General features: G+C 39.7%; 1 protein-coding gene across 1 annotated transcript in view; it reads left to right on the top strand.

Moving 5' to 3' along the window:
- Positions 1-17,854, top strand: part of LOC121865980 (amidophosphoribosyltransferase-like) — a 45,992-nt gene extending 28,138 nt beyond the window's left edge. Inside the window, 5 exon segments of the mRNA XM_042365557.1 lie at positions 3,329-3,456; positions 3,795-3,840; positions 3,843-4,015; positions 16,306-16,426; positions 16,763-17,854. Coding sequence (XP_042221491.1) covers positions 3,329-3,456; positions 3,795-3,840; positions 3,843-4,015; positions 16,306-16,426; positions 16,763-16,902 — 608 coding nt within the window. The 3' untranslated portion in view covers positions 16,903-17,854.
- The last annotated feature ends 830 nt before the right edge of the window (positions 17,855-18,684 follow it).

Here is an 18,684-nt window from a genome sequence, read left to right as displayed (position 1 = left end):
AAACAAACTTGGTGTATTTATTATTATTATTTTCTTTTTTTCAATAGCCATGTTTTATTTTTCCACCCTGCTCACAGGGACAGAAAGTGTTGGGAAATATGTTTAATTAATTTTTTGGGGGATCCTTGGAGCACCTCACATCTGGGGACCCTGGATCAAGTGCCCGTTTTGCCCATGTGTTATTCTGCCAATGCCTCTTTTCTTGAAGGTGTCTTTGCCCTTGATCCATACCACACAGAAATGAGAGAAATGTAGATAAAGATAGACAGAAGTTGGCAGTTCTAATGTAAGTCATGTGATTCTGAACTGAGAACTCTTGAGAACCATGATCACTGTATACAGGTACTGTACAATATGGTACTGTACTTGGTTGTCTATATTGTCCATACAGGCTACTAAGATTGAGAAGAATGGTTAAGAAATGAATGAGTCTGTTCTTGTTTATATTCTTCCTCAGAGAATCTAGTTTATCTATGGATCTAACGTAGCTCTACATGTGCCTGTATTACTTAATTTCCTTATCTACATCTTTGATACCTTTTTCCCCTTGGGGTGGTGGCCACATATAGAACCTTTTTCCAAACATAATGGACATATGAACTGATCTCAGTATGAGTACAGTGGTCCCTCGGTTAACAAGCACAATTCGTTCCAGAAGGTTGCTCGTTAACCGAAAAATTCGTTAACCGAAACCATTGTCTCAATGGGTTTTTGGGTAATTGGTTCCAGCTCACCGAAAATAGCTTGAAGTCAACAAAAAAAGTAGTAATTACACTTACTTTGAGGTGTGTATGTAGAAGGCTCCTGGATGATGATGCTGATGTGAATTTGAAGTGGGAGGTGGAGGAGGAGAAGGGAGAAGAGAAGGAAGTAGAAGTGGAGGAGAAGCATTTTACTGCTTCTTGGAAGGTGAGTCACCTTCCATGAAAATGTCAGGAACCTCTGGACTGACAGATTCTCCACCAGGAACATCCTCTCTCCTCCTTGAAGTGGAAGGCTGAGGGCTAGCATCTTGTTCCCGCTGCCTTTTAGTGAAGAAACTCAATTTTTGTCTGTGGGGCATCTCTCCTCCTCATCATTAACTGATGTTTGAAGAAGGAGACCACTGTGTCCTCAACATGACACAAAGCTAGTTCAGATTTTTCCACATATGGGTGCCTTGAAGCCAGTTTCCTGAACTTCTACCAGTGGTCAACAACATCTTTCAACTCTGAAGTTGACATATGGTCATCATTTTCCTTTTCCTCCTCACCACTGTCAGCCTCTAACATCTCATCCAGTTGCTGCAAGTCTTCAGGAGTAAGTTCCTGTTCATGAGACATCACAAGCTCTTCTACATCCTCCTCCTCCACTTCAAGGCCCAATGACTGACCAATGGACACAATCTCCTGGTCCAACTCTGCTTCTTCCTGAAATCCCTCAAAATCATGGACTACTGATGGCCACAGTGCTCTCCATGAAGAATTGAGGGATCTAGTGGAGACTTCTTGCCATGAGGACTCGATCAATTTTACAGCCTCCAGGATGTTGTATTGTGTCTTCCAGAACTGTGACAGTGATAGATCAGGATCAGTGGTAGTTGCCTGATGACACCTCCTGAACATTTTCTTCATGTACAGCTTCTTAAAGTTGCTGATCACATTCTGGTCCATTGGCTGTATGATTGATGTAGTGTTGAGAGGCAAAAACAACACTTTCACAAAGTCAAATTGAGACTCCAAAGTGCTGGCAAGTTGAGGGTCATGACCAGGGGCATTATCCATAAGGAGAAGAGCCTTTAAATGGAGTTTATTGGTGGTTAGGTAGCTCTTCACAGAAGGGCAAAACACCTCAACAGCCCATTCATTAAAGAGCTGTCTTGTTACCCATGCCTTACCGTTGGACTTCCAATAAACTCCAAGCTGTCTTCTTACCACTTTTTGTTGCTTGAACACCCTGGGGTTCTCAGAGTGGTAGACAAGCATAGGCTTCAGTCGGAAATCTCCTGAAGCATTGGCACCAAGCAATAGAGTGAGACTGTCTTTCATGGGCTTATGCCCAGGTAAAGAGGCTTCATCTCTGGTGATGAATGTCCTTTTGGGCATCTTTTTCCAGAACAGCCCAGTTTTGTCCACATTGAGCACTTGCTGTGGAAGATAATTTTCTGTATCCATCAGTTCTTTAAATTCCACTAAAAATTTTGCTGTCCCTTCCTTATCAGCACTGGCAGCCTCACCATGCCTAACAACACTAAATATATCACTTCTTTTCTTAAATTTTTCGAACCAGCCCTTGCTGGCCCTAAAATCTTCAAAGTCTGTGCCTGAAGAACCAGGTTGATCTACCTTTAAATGTTCGTATATTTCCCTGGCTCTTTCACAAATAAATTCAGTAGAAACTGAATCACCTTTCATCTGTTTTTCCCTAATCCAAATGAGAAGTAACCTCTCTGTTTCTGCTATTAGGGATCTACCTTTGAACACTCTGGTAGATTTGTCTCTCACTTTCACTTCCTTGAATTTGTCTTTCTGTGCAAGAATTGTCGACACAGTTGATGTCGACATGCCATATTCTTTGTTAAACACATTTGTTCTAATGCCTTCTTCATGTTTTTTAATAATTTCCTGTTTCACCTGATTAGAAATCTTTCTTGATTCTTGGGACCCATGCTGGATTAAAACAGAATTTCCATACGTGATGTACCAAGTTTAATTGCTGTAAATAAGAATATTTTCTTTAAATCAACTGCATAAGCTATATATCATCAATATGTAAAATAAATTTCAAAATGACCAGCCAGGCTGGAAACACAGAAAAAAAAAAGCATTTATGTTGAAGAGAGTCTGAAGCAAGATGTTACCTCCACTGAAAAGACACAGAGACTGGCCTGCTTGGTGTGTTATTGAGCTGTTTTAGTAGCTAAAAACTAGTTCCTGTTCAATTATGTTTAATAATTATTGAAAATTACTACAAATTTTAATATAAGACTTTTAAAATTATTGAATAGTACAAACTTCTTGATATTTACTAAAATAATGAGAATTTAAGCCCTACGAACCGGTGCTGTATTGGACTAATACGACTAGTGTGCAAAGCGAAAACATGTTGTTGAGGCACTTTCGTGAAATTCGTTAATTGAGGAATGCTCGTTAACCGAAGTACAGAATCACTTATGGGAAGGTAATTCGTTAACGAAATCCTGAATTGCTGAGAGCGCTTCGTTAACCGAGGGATCACTGTAGTGTATATTTGTGAGACAGTTTCTTCTGAGGTTATGGATTCCTGTTACATTAGTGGCTACATAAGATGGGTTATGATCTTTTTAATGTTAAAAAAAATTACTTCCTAGGTCAGCAAGTATACAGTGTGCGCCAGCGGTGTGGGCGGCAGCTGGCCTTAGAGTCACCCGTGGAAGCTGACATTATCTCCACCATTCCTGAGTCGGCCACACCAGCAGCCATGGGATTCTCTCTCCAGGTGATTTTAATTTTTATTCTTAGTACTTTTCCTGCTATGGTGTATAGTGGCCAGAATCAAGAGTAACTCAGATTCCCATATTTTCCATTATTCCTTCTTTGTATTTACATATGCCAGGTGTACTCTGCTATGGTGTCTCCCATCCACAAAAGCCCCAAGATATTTTTTGGGCACAAACTAAAAGTTTACTGATAGATGTTTTTTATCTTTGTCATCAAATGGTGTAAGAAATATATTTATTTTGTAATCTATAAAAGATTAGGTATGAAAAAAAAAATATTAGCTTCCATACTGTTAAATTTTTTCTTTGATAAGTAATTTTTTTTAATTTGTGACAGTCTGGTATCCCTTACATGGAAGTTTTGTGCAAGAACCGCTATGTTGGTGGAGCTTCATCCAACCTGACACACGCTCTAGACAACTTGCTGTTGCTAAGAAGTTTGGTGCTCTGACTGAAAACCTTGTGGGCCGCAGAGTTGTGCTGGTTGATGATTCCATTGTTAGGGGTACCACTGTAGGACCCATCATTCGACTTCTCAGGCAGGCAGGAGCTCGGGAGGTAGGTACAAGGTGGTTTTTCATTAATTTGGGGTCTTTTAACCTGCAGCTGGTCATTAACGTTCAAGTACATGATCGCCGATGATACTATCTCTGGTCATTCACGTACCAGAATGTTTTCTAAATATACTTTTCCTATTTCTTTGAAACTGAGTCTAGCTACCATAATCTGTTGGCTTGTGGTGTCGGTCATCTTGTGTAGCGTTTCATGATACTCTGCATTGAGGTACCCTCCTGTCTCTTCCTAATCAAGGCTACTTTTTGGAGACCATACCGGGCCCAGGTCACTAACCCACATCGGGGCCTGGGAAATATAATACAGTCGACCCTTGTTAAAACGGACTAATAGGGGGCAATGGTGTCCGTTTTAGTCGATTGTCCGAATTAACCGATTTAGGGGTTAATATTACATAATATTGCATTATACAGCTATGTGTATGTTTATTTGAGTGCCCCGTCATAGGAGTCCGTTTTCTCTCATTTCAGGATGCCTGAATTTTCCATTTTCTCTTAAGCTTGGAGTGCAGTGCACCAGAGACTTCGTTATTCCTTAGTAATGACACAGAATTTGATATTGCAACTGGGATTGCAATTGTTGAGGCAACTTAGATATGTCTGATTACAGTTGGAATATTCAAGATCCATTGTGAGTGATGTTTAAAGCTTCAACTTGTCAAGTCTGTCAGTCTGAGTGGCATGTGTGAGGCCTTGTGTTTGTACAACCGCTAAACATATAAATATATAATGTTATGGTAATTATCAGAAACACATAAGGCATGACTAGGTTTATTACAAAGTGATGAAAAGGATACTGTACAGTGGGTAGTCCACAAAAAATGTAGCCATGTCTCTTTATTTGAGTGCCCCATCATAGGAGTCCGTTTTCTCTCACTTCAGGGCGCCTGAGTCGTCCGTTTTCTCTTAATCTTAGAGTGCACCAGAGACTTCGTTATTCCTTAGAAGTGACACAGAATTTGAAATTGCAACCGAAATTGCAACTGGGACAATCCCAGAACCAGAAATTTGATACGGACATTTCAGATTTTGTCCGATTTATCGAAAATCCGGATTAAAGGGGTCCGAATTAACTCGGGTCGACTGTAATAATAATAACTGTATTACAAAAATAAATAAAAATTATAATGAATATTAATGATAATAATTATAATTATAATAGTAACAAGAATAATAATAATAATAATAATAATAATAATAATAATAATAATAATAATAATAATAATAAAACTGAAAAAAAGGTCAAGAGTGAGAAATGATATACAGTATGTATGTTTATTTGTTTGTCAAAGTATGAGAAACAATTATGACCCTGCAATTGTGTGTAAATCAGGAAGAAAGTCAGATCAACAACCTGGGACTTAGTCCTATATGGCAGGAGGTATACCGTTAGACAACACATTATGCTTCCAATATCTTCCTAGGTGGTAGTACCTCACTGTTTGATAGCTGCCTACTACCTACGCAGTAGAGTCGATAGCCATGGCATGTGAACGTAACTCAATCAGGATGAAGGATGAAATATACTCTGAATTCTTTGGTAGGGGTGAAGATGAACATGGTATTGACAGAGAGGCATGTATTGAAGGTGATGATAATGATAGTGACCCGTACTACATGTTTGAACAAGAGGAAAGCAATGACGACGACTGTGATGAGTGGCAAGAGGAGGAGAGAGGGTTGCTGCCTTCCCCATCTCCAGGAACGTCCAGTACTCCCTCCGCTACACCTACCCCTACCAGTCCCACTGTATGGTTACATCCACCCACACTCCCTCCCTCCAACACTAGCTCCTCCCTCCCCCGTCTTCCTCCCTCCACACTTCTTCTTCCCTCCCTCACCTTCTTCCTCCCTCCTCCCTTCTTCCTCCCTCCTTCCCACACTTCTTCCTCCCTCCCACTTCTTCTCCCTCCCTCCCCACCTTCTTCCTCCCTCCCCTTCCTCCTCCCTCCACTTCCTCCTCCCCTCCCCCCACTTCTTCCTCCCCTCCCACTTCTTCCTCCCTCCCCTCACACACTTCTTCCTCCCCTCCCACACTTCTTCCTCCCTCCCACACTTCTTCCTCCCTCCCTCCCCTCACTTCTTCCTCCCCCTCCCACATCTCTTTCCTCCCTCCCCTCCACACCTCCCTTCCTCCCCCCTCCCATTCTTTTCCTCCTCCCTCCCACACTCCTTTTTCCCTCCTCCTCACTTCTTCCTCCCTCCCACACTTCTTCCTCCCTCCCTCACTTTCTTCCTCCCTCCCCACATTCTTCCCTCTCCCCTCCCACACTTCTTCCCTCCTCCCTCACTCCCCTTCCTCCCTCACACACTTCTTCCTCCCTCTCCCACATTCTTCCTCCCTCCCCCTCACTCTTCCCTCCTCCCACACCCCTTCTTCCCCTCCCTCCCACACTTCCCTCTCCCTCCCCACACCCCCTTCCTCCCCCTCCCCCTCACTCTTCCCTCCCCTCCCACACTTCTTCCTCCCTCACACACCTCTCTTCCCTCTCCCCTCACTTCTTCCCTCCCTCCCCACACCCCCTTCCTCCCTCCCACACTTCTTCCCTCCTCCTCCCCACTCTTCCTCCCTCCCACACTCTCTTTCCTCCCTCCCTCACACACCCCTTCCCTCCCCCTCCCACCTCCTTCTTCCTCCCCACCCTCTTTCCCTCCCTCCCCCACTCTCTTTCTTCCTCCCTCCCCACATCTTCTTCCTCTCCCCCTCCCACATCTCTTCCTCCCCCTCCCTCACACTTCTTCCTCCCCTCCCATCGTCTCTTCCTCCCTCCCACACCCCTTTCCTCCCTCCCTCACTTCTTCCCTCCCCACACTTCTTCCTCCCCTCCCACAGTTCTTCCTCCCCCACACTTCTTCCTCCCTCCCCTTCCCTCCCTCCCTCACTCTTCCCTCCTCCCTCACTTCTTCCCTCCCTCACTTCTTCCTCCCTCCCACACTTCTTCCCCTCCCTCCCACACTCTTCCTCCCTCACACACTTCTTCCTCCCTCCCACAGTTCTTCCTCCTCTCCCCACACCCTTCTCCCTCCCCTCCCCTCACTCCCTTTCCTCCCTCCCACACTTCTTCCTCCCTCCCTCACTTCTTCCTCCCTCCCCACTCCTTTTTCCCTCCCTCCCTCACTTCTTCCTCCCTCCCTCACTCTTCCCTCCCTCCCTCACTCCTTCCTCCTCCCTCCCACACTTCTTCCTCCTCCCACAGTTCTTCCTCCCTCCCTCACTTCTTCCCTCCCTCCCCACACTTCTTCCCTCCCTCCCACAGTTCTTCCTCCTCCTCCCCACAGTTCTTCCTCCCTCCCACACTTCTTCCTCCCTCCCACACTTCCCTTCCCTCCCTCTCACTTCTTCTTCCTCCCTCCCACAGTTCTTCCTCCCTCCCACAGTTCTTCCTCCCTCCCACACTTCTTCCTCCCTCCTACACTGCATGTTGCCATAATAGTCTAAATATAAAGAAATTAAAACGTGAGGGACGGAAAATACCCCTGCCGACCTTGAGTGTGCAGTGTTGTCGCTTGTAATAAAAAACATCCATACGTTTATTGCAAAATATTTTTTAGGTTCATTTATTATGCTGCTATAATCAAATTATTTTTATTTTTTTTTGCATAAAAAAAAAAAAAAATATTATGTATATATACATGGTTGCAAGGCCGACCAGAAGTATTGTGACAGGACTGGGAGTCAGTTAGCTTGGCAATACTGCACCAGCCCAGGATTTAAATGCCAATTAGCACTTAAACGAGTTGTCACTTTTACTCACATTTCTTGTTTTCTTCGGTCAGTTTGGGGTTTTTGGGCCATAAAACATAAATTTGATTTTTCTTGACCACGGGGGTGGTATCATTTAAAGTAAAATCTTGATGATACAAGTCTGCTCATATAGCAAAAACTCAGATAACGGAGGGACAGTAAATAAATGTGATTCAGTACGAGCGGACAAACTGGGATACAGTAGAACGTGATTTAAAGCGATTCAATTTAAGATTATTGATTGAAAGCGACACCCACAATTAAGGACAATGTTTTAATTTAAAGTGAATCTTTCCTTTTTGCACGAGTCAATCTGGCGCATCATATTTTAAAATTCACGCCTAATGTTTCTCTGGGCACGCTACACTGTCCTAAGGGCAAAGCTGTACATGTACTCAAAATAATGTACTAAATGATTACTAAAATTTTTGTCTTGTGCAAACTATAGCATGATTATATTCAAATTAATCACTATCTTATAAGAATTCCAGCAAAGTAAATTATATTCTCCCTGGTCACTTCTGTGACATTTTATAAGCAAAAAACCAAAACTCAATCTAAAGGAATAAACAAATAAATACTTCACTAGACCTTCGGCCCCAACTGTCAAACATGTCACTATCACCTCCCTCCTCACCCCGCCCCCCATCTTCCCAGGGTTGGGTGGTTATAGGCTTATAGTTTTTATCTTATATAATATCACAGACTAAAGTTAGGAGAATATAATTTGCATTGCTAGAATCCTTGCAAGACAGCTAATAATTTGAATACAGTGGGGTATGCTATAACGAACGTAATTGGTTCCAGAACTTCGTTCGTTATAGCATTCATTCGTTATAGGATTAATCCGTTCCAGGCCCCCAAATACAACCACTTAACACTGAAAAAATTCTGTGGAAAATGTAAAAAATACGGTACTTTATCTTACCTTAGTGTTATTCAGCATGCAGGTACCCCTAAACACTGGCACATCACTATCACTTCCACTGGGAGTCTTGGCTTTAAGGTCCTCAAACAATTGTTTAGCCTTCTCACAAATTATAGCTTCACTAATGTTACCACCTGCCATTTCTTTCTCCTTTATCCACACTAAGAGTAAATTTTCCATCTCTTCAATCACATTACACTTTGCTTTGCTAAGTCTAAAGATTCCCTTAGCCACTTGCACAGTTTTTAACTCCTCTTTATTCTTCAAAATCGTACATATAGTCGATTTAGCCATCCCATATTCATCACTAAGTTTCGCAATGCTTCTTCCATTCTCACGTTTCTTTATAATTTCTTTCTTAGTTTCAAGGGTTATTAGCTTTCTCACTCGCTTTGGACGATTCATTGTTACAATTGTATACTTGTATAACAAAATAGTTATACAAATAATGCGAATTTCCACATCAAAAGACGAAATTTCAACAATAACAGTGGTGCACTGGCTACACAATGAGACAAAGATGGCGCCTGACGCTCTTGTTGTGGGTCGCGGTACAACAATATTCATGCGCCAGGCGAAATAGTCCCGTATTCATCTGCGTTCGTTGTAGGAGTTGCGTTCGTTATAGCATTCTCAATTTTATAGGTAAAATTGTTCGTTATAGGAATATTCGTAGTAGGATCCGTTCGTTATAGCATACCCCACTGTATAAATGTCATATATTTTGTACAAGAGATAAAAAATTTATCCCTTTGTATAAAATTAATTAAAACTAAAATTTGTATGTCTAATGCGAACTATGGCATGTATATATTCAAACTAATCACTATCTTATAAGAATTCCAGCAATGTTAATTATATTTTCCCATGTCAGTTCAGTGACATTTTATAAGAGAAAAACTTAGTCACTCTTAAGGACAGATAAATAAATAAGCACTAGACCTTGGCATCAGCTGTCAAATGTATCACCTCACCTCACCTCCCCCCATCTTCCCATCAGCTGATCGCTAGTAAACAGACCATTTCACGTCCCATAATTTTAGCTGTGTTGATTTATGATTGTTTGTTTTAACTTAATACTACAAAAAACAATGTTTTGTTTATTCTAGGAGATGGGCTGAGGTGCATCTGGGCAGACTCTCAGTCTTTTTAGTATTTTGTTTCTCTCAAGTACCAAACTAAATTATTCCATTGAAACAACACTTCGATTTAGTGCGAATTCGGTTTAAAGCGACCTCTCTTGGAACATATCTCGTGTTATATCGACGATCTACTGTAGCAGATTCGAACACTGGAGAAGGAAGAGGGTGACTGGGGGAGGACGGTAGGGAGGGGTGTGAGGCCTGGCGGAGTGGCTCACAAACACATCTCTGCGCATCTACGTCATGAGAATGAATCTTCAGGGCAAACCTGCACTCAAATGTACTAAGTAAGCTACATAAATTTTATGTCTAGCGTAAACTATGAGATGTTTGTACTCAAATGAATCACTGTCTTCCAAGAATTCCAGCAATATGAGTTATATTCTTCCAAGTCAATTCAGTGACATTTTATAAGCAAAACCCTTAACTCCCTCTATATGACTGATAAATATGCACAAGGTAACCTTTGCAGCCCGGCTACCAACACCTCACCTCCCCCTCCCCCATCCTCCCACCCAAGGGTGAAGGTGGTTTTAGGCTTAAAGTTTTTATTTTATAAAATGTCGCCTACTAGATTTAGCAGAATATAACTTGCATTGCTGGAATCCTTGTAAGATGCTCATTAATTTGAGTATAAACATCACTTAGTTTTGCACAAGAGATAAAAATTTGTCTTTTAGTGTAATACATTTGAGTACAAAGTGTGTACAGTAATGTGTTGCTCAAAATTATGCCTTTTTCACAGGAAAAAAGTCTGTAGTATAACTAACCCCAGTGGTCACTGTACTCGCTTCTCGTATCATCGAACAATATCGCTCGTACAGCAAATATAATGTGCAAATTCCTTAACCTCGTATCATCGAATTGTCATATAATGAGATCCCCATGTATGTATAATAATGTGACCTTTTACGGTATAAATCTCCAGTTTTACCTATATTTTTGCCAAGAAGTGTGATTTTTTATTTATTTTTTTATTTCTCAGTGCAGAAGCATAGTTTTTCCACACCATCCACTGTTCCGTTAGCTGGAACTGTTGGTGCAGAGCTTTTCTGGGTTTGAGAGATTTCTGTGTATTGAGACAAATTATTTTAGCGGCAGAAAAAATTGGGCATCTACGGAATTTTCCCGGGCATTGGTGAATATTTCCGCATCTAAACTATGGAGGCTTAACTGCAGTCAAACAGACACAACAGTATTTACTTATGCAAACACTACTGTACACATATAGTATATTGTAAATAAACAAACTATACTACTGTATACACTAAACTGTACAGTGGTCTCTCGGTTAACGAGCACAATCCGTTCTAGAAGGTTGCTCGTTAACCGAAAAACTCGTTAACCGAAACCATTGTTTCAATGGGTTTTTGGGTAATTGGTTCCAGCTCACCGAAAATTGCCTAAATTCAACAAAAAATTTAGAAAAGTACACTTACTTTGAGATGTGTATGTAGAAGGCTCCTGGATGATGATGATGATGATGATGGGAATTAGAATGGGGGTGGAGGAGAAGGGAGAAGAGAAGGCATTGGGGTGGAAGAGAAGTCACCCCATGGCACCATTTCACCCATAAAATTTTAGTTCTCTTGGTGTAATTCAAGATTATTTTCTTGAAATCAACACTGCACTGCATAATATATTGTCAATATGTAAAATAAATTTCAAAAAGACCAATAATTTGCTTGCAAACACAGAAAAAAAGCATTTAGTTGAAGAGAGTCTCAAGCAAGATGTTACCTCCACTGAAAAGACACAAGACTGATGCCTGTATGGTGTGTTGAGAGGCTGGATGGCGCGCATAAAGCTAGTCACTTTACCTTCAATTATGTTCAATAATTGTTAAAATGACTGAAAAATTTAATATTAAACTTTTAAAATTATTGAATAGTATAAACTTCTTGATATTTACTAAAATAGTAAGGAATTTAAGCCCTAGAACTGATTACTGTATTGACGGACTAATACTACAGCTGGTTGACCGCCAAGTGCAAGCGAAAACTTGTTAAGGTCGGTTCGTAAGAAACTCGTTAACCGAAGTAAAGAATCTTATGGAAGGTAACTCGTTAACCGAAATCTCGTTAACCGAGGCGCTCGTTAACCGAGGGATCACTGTACTCACTAGCAGATACAGCAGATACTGTACTGTCATCTTGAGCTTGTGATGCAGGCAGGCCAAATGGTGATATGATGATACATGATGGCCTGCCTTTGTCATGTACCATCTACTGTAGCAGGTGTTGCTGACTGTCACTCTCCTCTCATCCTCCATGAAGGAGGGATTGTACAGTCCCCCAAAAAAGTATTGTTAGCCATGGGATTGATGTGATTCGAGGGTTTCCGAGCATTGTTACTCAACGAACAGTTGGTAGTTCTACATCTGTGAGATTTGAGCATGAATGAGTATATAGTATATGTTTTGAACAATGTGAATCCTCCGAGGCTTCAGATCATATTATATTACACGAGTCAGAGTGGATGTCATAAATGGATACCAATGCCATGCCAGTCGTCAACAGTATCTTACATCGAATGGAGTGAGGAATTATCGGGGAGACATCGCAATATGTGAGAGATGCTATCATTGCTCTTCACAATGATGGTATACTTAAGTTACCTAATGCTGAGATAACAAGGCAAACTGGGGTGAGCGAGCCCACAGTATCACGATGGGTTAGGCTCCATGAAACAACTGGTGCCGCACTGAAACTTACAACCACAAATGCCTTACTATAGGTCAGGGGTCACCAAACTTTTTTCACAGTGGGCCGGATAACTGAAAGAATGACAAGTGCGGGCCGCATAATCATTCTGTTCAATACTTGCAAGCCAGAATGAAAGCTCTGGTAACGTCAGAGTGTAGTTTTGAGCTACCACGAGCTGGGGAAGACTTGGGATCCGGCCCGCAGGCCGTAGTTTGGTGACCCCTGCTATAGGTGGATGGGGGCTTCTGGCCTGCAAGACCTTGATTTGAAACCTTTTTTGGATGTTAAACCAATGCAGTTTACATATCAGTAACATGGCAGATCCCATGTACACAGATATACTGTATACAGTATTGCTGTAGCTGTTCACTCTAATATCAAGTACTATTTGTATAGTCACTCTTCATAAATCAGACATATCGTAAACAACGTGAGTAAGCATATTGTGAAACTCGGTACTGTAAGAATGAAACTCTGTTACTACAACGACGTAATGGTGAAATGTCCGTTTTGAGGTCTGTCTCATTCTCGGTTATGATGTTCCGAAATATTTCTATTTAATGTTTATTTCAGTGGTATTGTAATGATCAGTCAATGGCTTGTTTACATATGCCTTGCTTCTACCCATCACAAGACATACATTAATATACAGTAGGTTAATGGATTTCTTGTTGTATTGAAGTATCCATTATGTCATATATAAGGGCGAGGTTTATTATTTATTTTTTATTATTACTGTATTTTCTTTCTACTGGGTTCAAATTTTTATTTTCTAATTCAACTTCTCAAAGTAATTATTTCTTTCAGTTTCTTACTTACTTTATTTATTCCTTCTGCTGCCTTATACTGCCCTTTAGTGTGATCACTTAATTCTCGGAGTACTTAACTTACATCTTAGCTTAAGATTGCTGCCACCAGACCAAAGGACAGTATGTGTAGTGTTTTTGAGGTAGCTGTCAGAGCAATCCAGGCACTGTCAGTTCGTGTTTTTCATTAATCAAGTTGAGAGTGGAAGGAAGGTTGAAGCACCTACCAAGAATTTATCTAATTTATTCCTTAATATAAAAATATTACATTCCGTCACAATACGAAAATAGCTGACCTACACCAAGCAATTATTAAGGTCACTGCACCACACAAAAATACCTGACCTTCTCCAAACAATTAATTAAGGTCTTCTCTCTATACCAAATCATTGATATCTCGTAACTTCATGAAAAGCAAACAATGATCTCAGCTGTTTGCTTTGTAGTTAATACACATTTGTGTTTATACAATTTACTCTACACACAAATATTGATGAAGTCTTCAGCATATACTCAATACATCTTAAATGGTTCAGCTCATAGTAGGTATATCTGACTTATGGCTACTCACCCATACAGGTTACATTGTAAATTTAAATCTGCGTTATAGAGAGCACTTCAGGAGATAGAGAAAATGGACGGACTCACTAGAGAAAACAAGTTTCTTTAAAGGGAGCAACTCATTAGTTTACACATGTTTTGTGAACGGCAGAGCATAATATGAGTAAGTGTGGATATTAATATACTAGCCATGCAAATGTGCCCATGACACATACTGTACAAGGACAACCCCCTCCCTCAATCCTACTCCCCATCTCTAGCTTTTGCTGATATGGCATGCAGGTGTACCAACTTATGATGATGCACTGGGGATCGTATCAAAGCATTTCATCTAGAGTTTCAAAATTTAACGACGAAAATTCTAGCAATACTTTTGGGGGGGACTGTACAAACATTGTTTACTGTACATAACCCTCTACACACTAGCATACAGTAGTCATATACTGCCCACTCTGCTATATACAGTACTGTACATATGGTCCTTTTGCACTTAATGAGTGTACAGTACAGTAGAAGTAACTGTATTATATTTTTGTCATAACACTGCTATAATGGTATTCTTGGCTGACTATGTGCTGGTCGAGTAATGTACAGTACTGCACAACACTGATTGTATGCAAAAACAGCAGTGAGCGAGCGAACAAGCTGTACAGTGGTAGCAGACAATGAACTAAGAGTGTCATGATGCTAGAGTTGGAGGAGATAGGCTGAAAGATACATCAGCCAATCATCGGCATCCCATGCAGTCACATAACAGTAGTAGCCAATCGTAGCGCACGAGCACTCTTGAGCCTACCCACCCGCATGCTCGGCACATGTGGGTACATGATGTAATCGTTCGGATATTCATTTGAACACTCAGAACAGAGAGATTTTCTTGGAATTTCTCAGAATATTCAAATTGTTTTTCTTCTGGGTGCTGGAAAGTTCTGGGGATCAAAGGTTTCAGCTAATGGAGATATTGAGATACTGTACATGTATTACCATTTGCTGGTTAACATTTTATATAGTACATAAGAACATAAGAATGGAGGAAACTGCAGTGGGCTTATTGGCCCATACTGGGCAGTCCCATTTACACCCAACCCCTATTGCTCATATATCCATCCAACCTATGTTTGAAGCTATCCATCGTATTCGAGTCAACAATGATGTTTGGTAACTTGTTCCATTCATCTACTACTCTATTTCCAAACCAATGTTTACCTTTTTTGTGCCTAAATCTAAATTTATCTAAAATAAAACCATTGTTATGAGTTCGCTCCTGGTTGGATAGTTTGAGTACGTACTTTTGTTATGTCCCCTTTGTTTAGCCCTAACTTCCATTTATACACCTCTATCATATCGCCCCTCACTCTACATCTCTCGAGGGAGTGAAAATTAAGATGCTTTAACCTTTCTCTGTACTTGAGGTTCCTAATGCCTGGGATTAGTCTTGTCATTCTCCTCTGAATTTCTTCTTGGGATTCTATATCCATTTTGTAATACGGTGACTAGAATTGAACTGCGTAATCCAAGTGAGGTCTCACAAGCGCAAGATATAATTTCAGGATGACATCTGTAGTTTTGTAACTAGCACTCCTTTGTATGAACCCAAGTACTTTATTAGCCTTGTTTCGAGCAAATACGCATTGTTTACTTGGCTTAAGATTCCTACTTATCATTACTTCTAAATCTTTCTCACATTCGGACTTCTCTATAACATCATTGTTCATTTGATATCTGGTTTCTCTGTTTACATCTCCTAGACTAAGTACTATATTGAATTTCATCCACCATTTTTCAGACCATTCAAAATTTTTTTTTTAGATCTTCCTGTAGTTTTGTGGAGTCCTCGTCAGATTTAATTACACACCCTATTTTAGTGTCATCAGCAAATTTACTTATGTTGCTGTCTATGCCGATATCTATGTCGTTTATGTATATAATGAATAATAATTGTCCAAGTACTGAGCCTTGTGACGTTACTCCAATCGGATTTAGTGCCGTTAATGCTCACTCGCTGTTTTCTGTCCTGTAACCACGCACTAATCCATTTTAGAATATCTCCAATGCCATGAGCCTCCACTTTTCTTATTAGTCTTTCGTGGGGAACTCTGTTGAAGGCTTTGCTAAAGTTACAATATACCACATCATAGTCATGCCCTTCGTCCACTGATTCAAAAACAGCTGGAAAGAATGTTAATAGATTAGTTAGACATGAACACCCGCTTGTGAAGCAATGTTGGGAATCATTGATCAACTTGTGCTTCTCCAGGTGATTTTGAATCGAGTTTTAAATTATTGCTTCCAGTAATTTGCCTGCAATTGAGAAATAAACTAGTACAGTATTATCCAATTTATATATATATTTTTTGGTGAACCCTATTAATGATACCTTAATCATCAGGTCCATATACGTATTGCGTCACCTCCCATCCACCATCCGTGCTACATGGGCATTAACATTCCAACTCGAGGAGAACTCATTGCCAATAAGAAGCATCCAGATGAACTTGCAAGTTTTATTGGTAAGATCTAGTACTGTTTGGAAATTGGGTACCAACTGTATATGTTTTTTTCATTTTTGAATGCTTCCTGTAATACAGTAATTATGAATTTATATCCCATGTAAATATAATTAGCAATACAGTACTTGTGTTGAAAAAGAAAACACTTAAATTGCTTGCAAGCTGACATTTATCATAACCAATGAAAAGTTGTAGCTGGCAGTCCATAGGAGAGAAACTGAGGCTGTAGTTATATCAAGGAACTGTAAAGTCTGAGTTTGTCTAATGATGAAGAATATATTGTGATATTTCTCTTCTGATATTAAATAATGATACAATTGATCTTTGTATTTTCAGGAGCAAACAGCTTGGCATACCTAAGTATTGAGGGCCTTGTGACAGCAGTGAAGAATGGAGTCATAAGTAAAACTGGTACACCGTCAGGCCACTGTACAGCGTGCCTTGATGGGAAGTATCCTGTGCATCTTGAGTGGTAATGGTTGTAGAATTAATATATATCAGATATATTCTTTCCCTGGCTGTTTGTGAATAGCTGTCAGTTAACTTTTGGGTTTTTGTGTGGCTCTTGAGTTAACCATTTTGAATGACATGCTTGATCTTATGTTACTGTTCAGATCTTTTTGTACTTTGGATTGATGTCACAATTCTTAACCTTAGCACATTTGTTAATACATCAAGTTATTAGCATTTGTTCTCTTTAATCATCATTTGGTATCACATGAATTTTCCTGCATCCACAGTAAGGGAATGGATAAAATGGTTGTTAAAAACTCCTCACACCACTCTTAGTGCATATGTAATATAAATCTTGTACATCCGGCTAATGTCTTAGGGCAGCAGTCATAAAGTTAACCTGTGAAAAAATATGCAGGTGATCCTTATGAAATAAAACAGAAACAAAGATGGGAAAATTGTAAAGTAAATGATGTGGGAAATTAACCTTTACAGGGGCAGGGGTTTGTCTCAGCTGAATAAAATCATCTGGCATTAACCAGAATAAAATACTGTACCTAAGTGCAACAGAGATAACAGAGATAACAAACTTGAAAAAAGTCTTCAAAGAGCATTGTGAAGTTCAAGTCTGTGTAAGACCAATAAGAGATAAAGCTCAGTGACTGTAGCCCATTTGTGATCAAGGCCAGTCTGGCTACATACAATTTATACATACTCTCTAGTGTACAGAAGCATTTAGTATTGTATTGTTATCTACAGGACCTCTAAGAAAAAGAATGTTTAGATTATTGATAACCATAGCCAACAATTCTGTGGTAAAATACACGTTGTTTTATCCAAGGGTTTTGCCCCCTTCCAGTAGCATTAGAGAAATCTGTAAAAGTGCCAAGATAGGTTTAATGAATGAAAAAAATATATAGTAAAAAAATATGAGATATATTTTAAATATACTGAAATAAAATTTTTGAAAAATGAGACCAAAGTTTTATTTCATATTACTGTACTTAAACTTTTTAGTAATTTCTAAATAAAGTATTCATAAGTAAAGGATTAAATTTTTGTGGCAGTAATACTAGTACAGTACTTACTGTACAGTAGTGCTGGTACCCATTTAAAGAAATTAAGAAAAAAATATAGATTTTCAGGGCTGAAAGACCATTGTTGCCCTGTGTATACTGTACTGTACATGTTTAGGGAATATTGGTCTGCATCATTTTTGTGCTTTGGGGTAATTTTTGTTTAATAATTTAATTGATAGAGATGAACAAGAAAAAATATTTGTTGTAATTCTTGAAAGATGGTCAATGAATTTTTCATATACTGTACAGTGGTCCCTCGGTTAACAAACAATTTGTTCCAGAAGGTTGTTCGTTAACCAAAAATTTTGTTAACCGAATCCATTGTTTCAATGGGATATTGGGTAATTGGTTTCAGCTCACTGAAAAGTACATACAAAGTAAAAAAAAAAAAAATGCAGTAAAGTACACTTACTTTGAGGTGTGTATGTAGAGGGTTCCTGGTTGTTGATGATGATGATGAGAATTAGAAGTGGGGGGTGGAGGAGAAAGGAGAAGAGAAGGAAGTGGGGATGGAGGAGAAATCACCTTTCAAGGGACCCATGCTTGATGCTGTCATTTCACCAATCAAATTTTAAGTTCACTAGGTGTAATTCAAGATTATTTTATTTAAATCAACACTGCACTATATATTATCAATATGTTAACTAAAGTACAGAATGACCAATAATTTAAATAAAAATGCATAAATATTCAAGACATCAACAAAATAGATGTTCACTCCACTGT

Source organism: Homarus americanus, unplaced genomic scaffold (assembly GCF_018991925.1).
Source record: "Homarus americanus isolate GMGI-L3 unplaced genomic scaffold, GMGI_Hamer_2.0 scaffold32583, whole genome shotgun sequence".
NCBI classification, from domain to species: domain Eukaryota; kingdom Metazoa; phylum Arthropoda; class Malacostraca; order Decapoda; family Nephropidae; genus Homarus; species Homarus americanus.
Note: the sequence above shows the minus strand (reverse complement) of the source record. Positions and strands in the feature narration are given on the sequence as shown.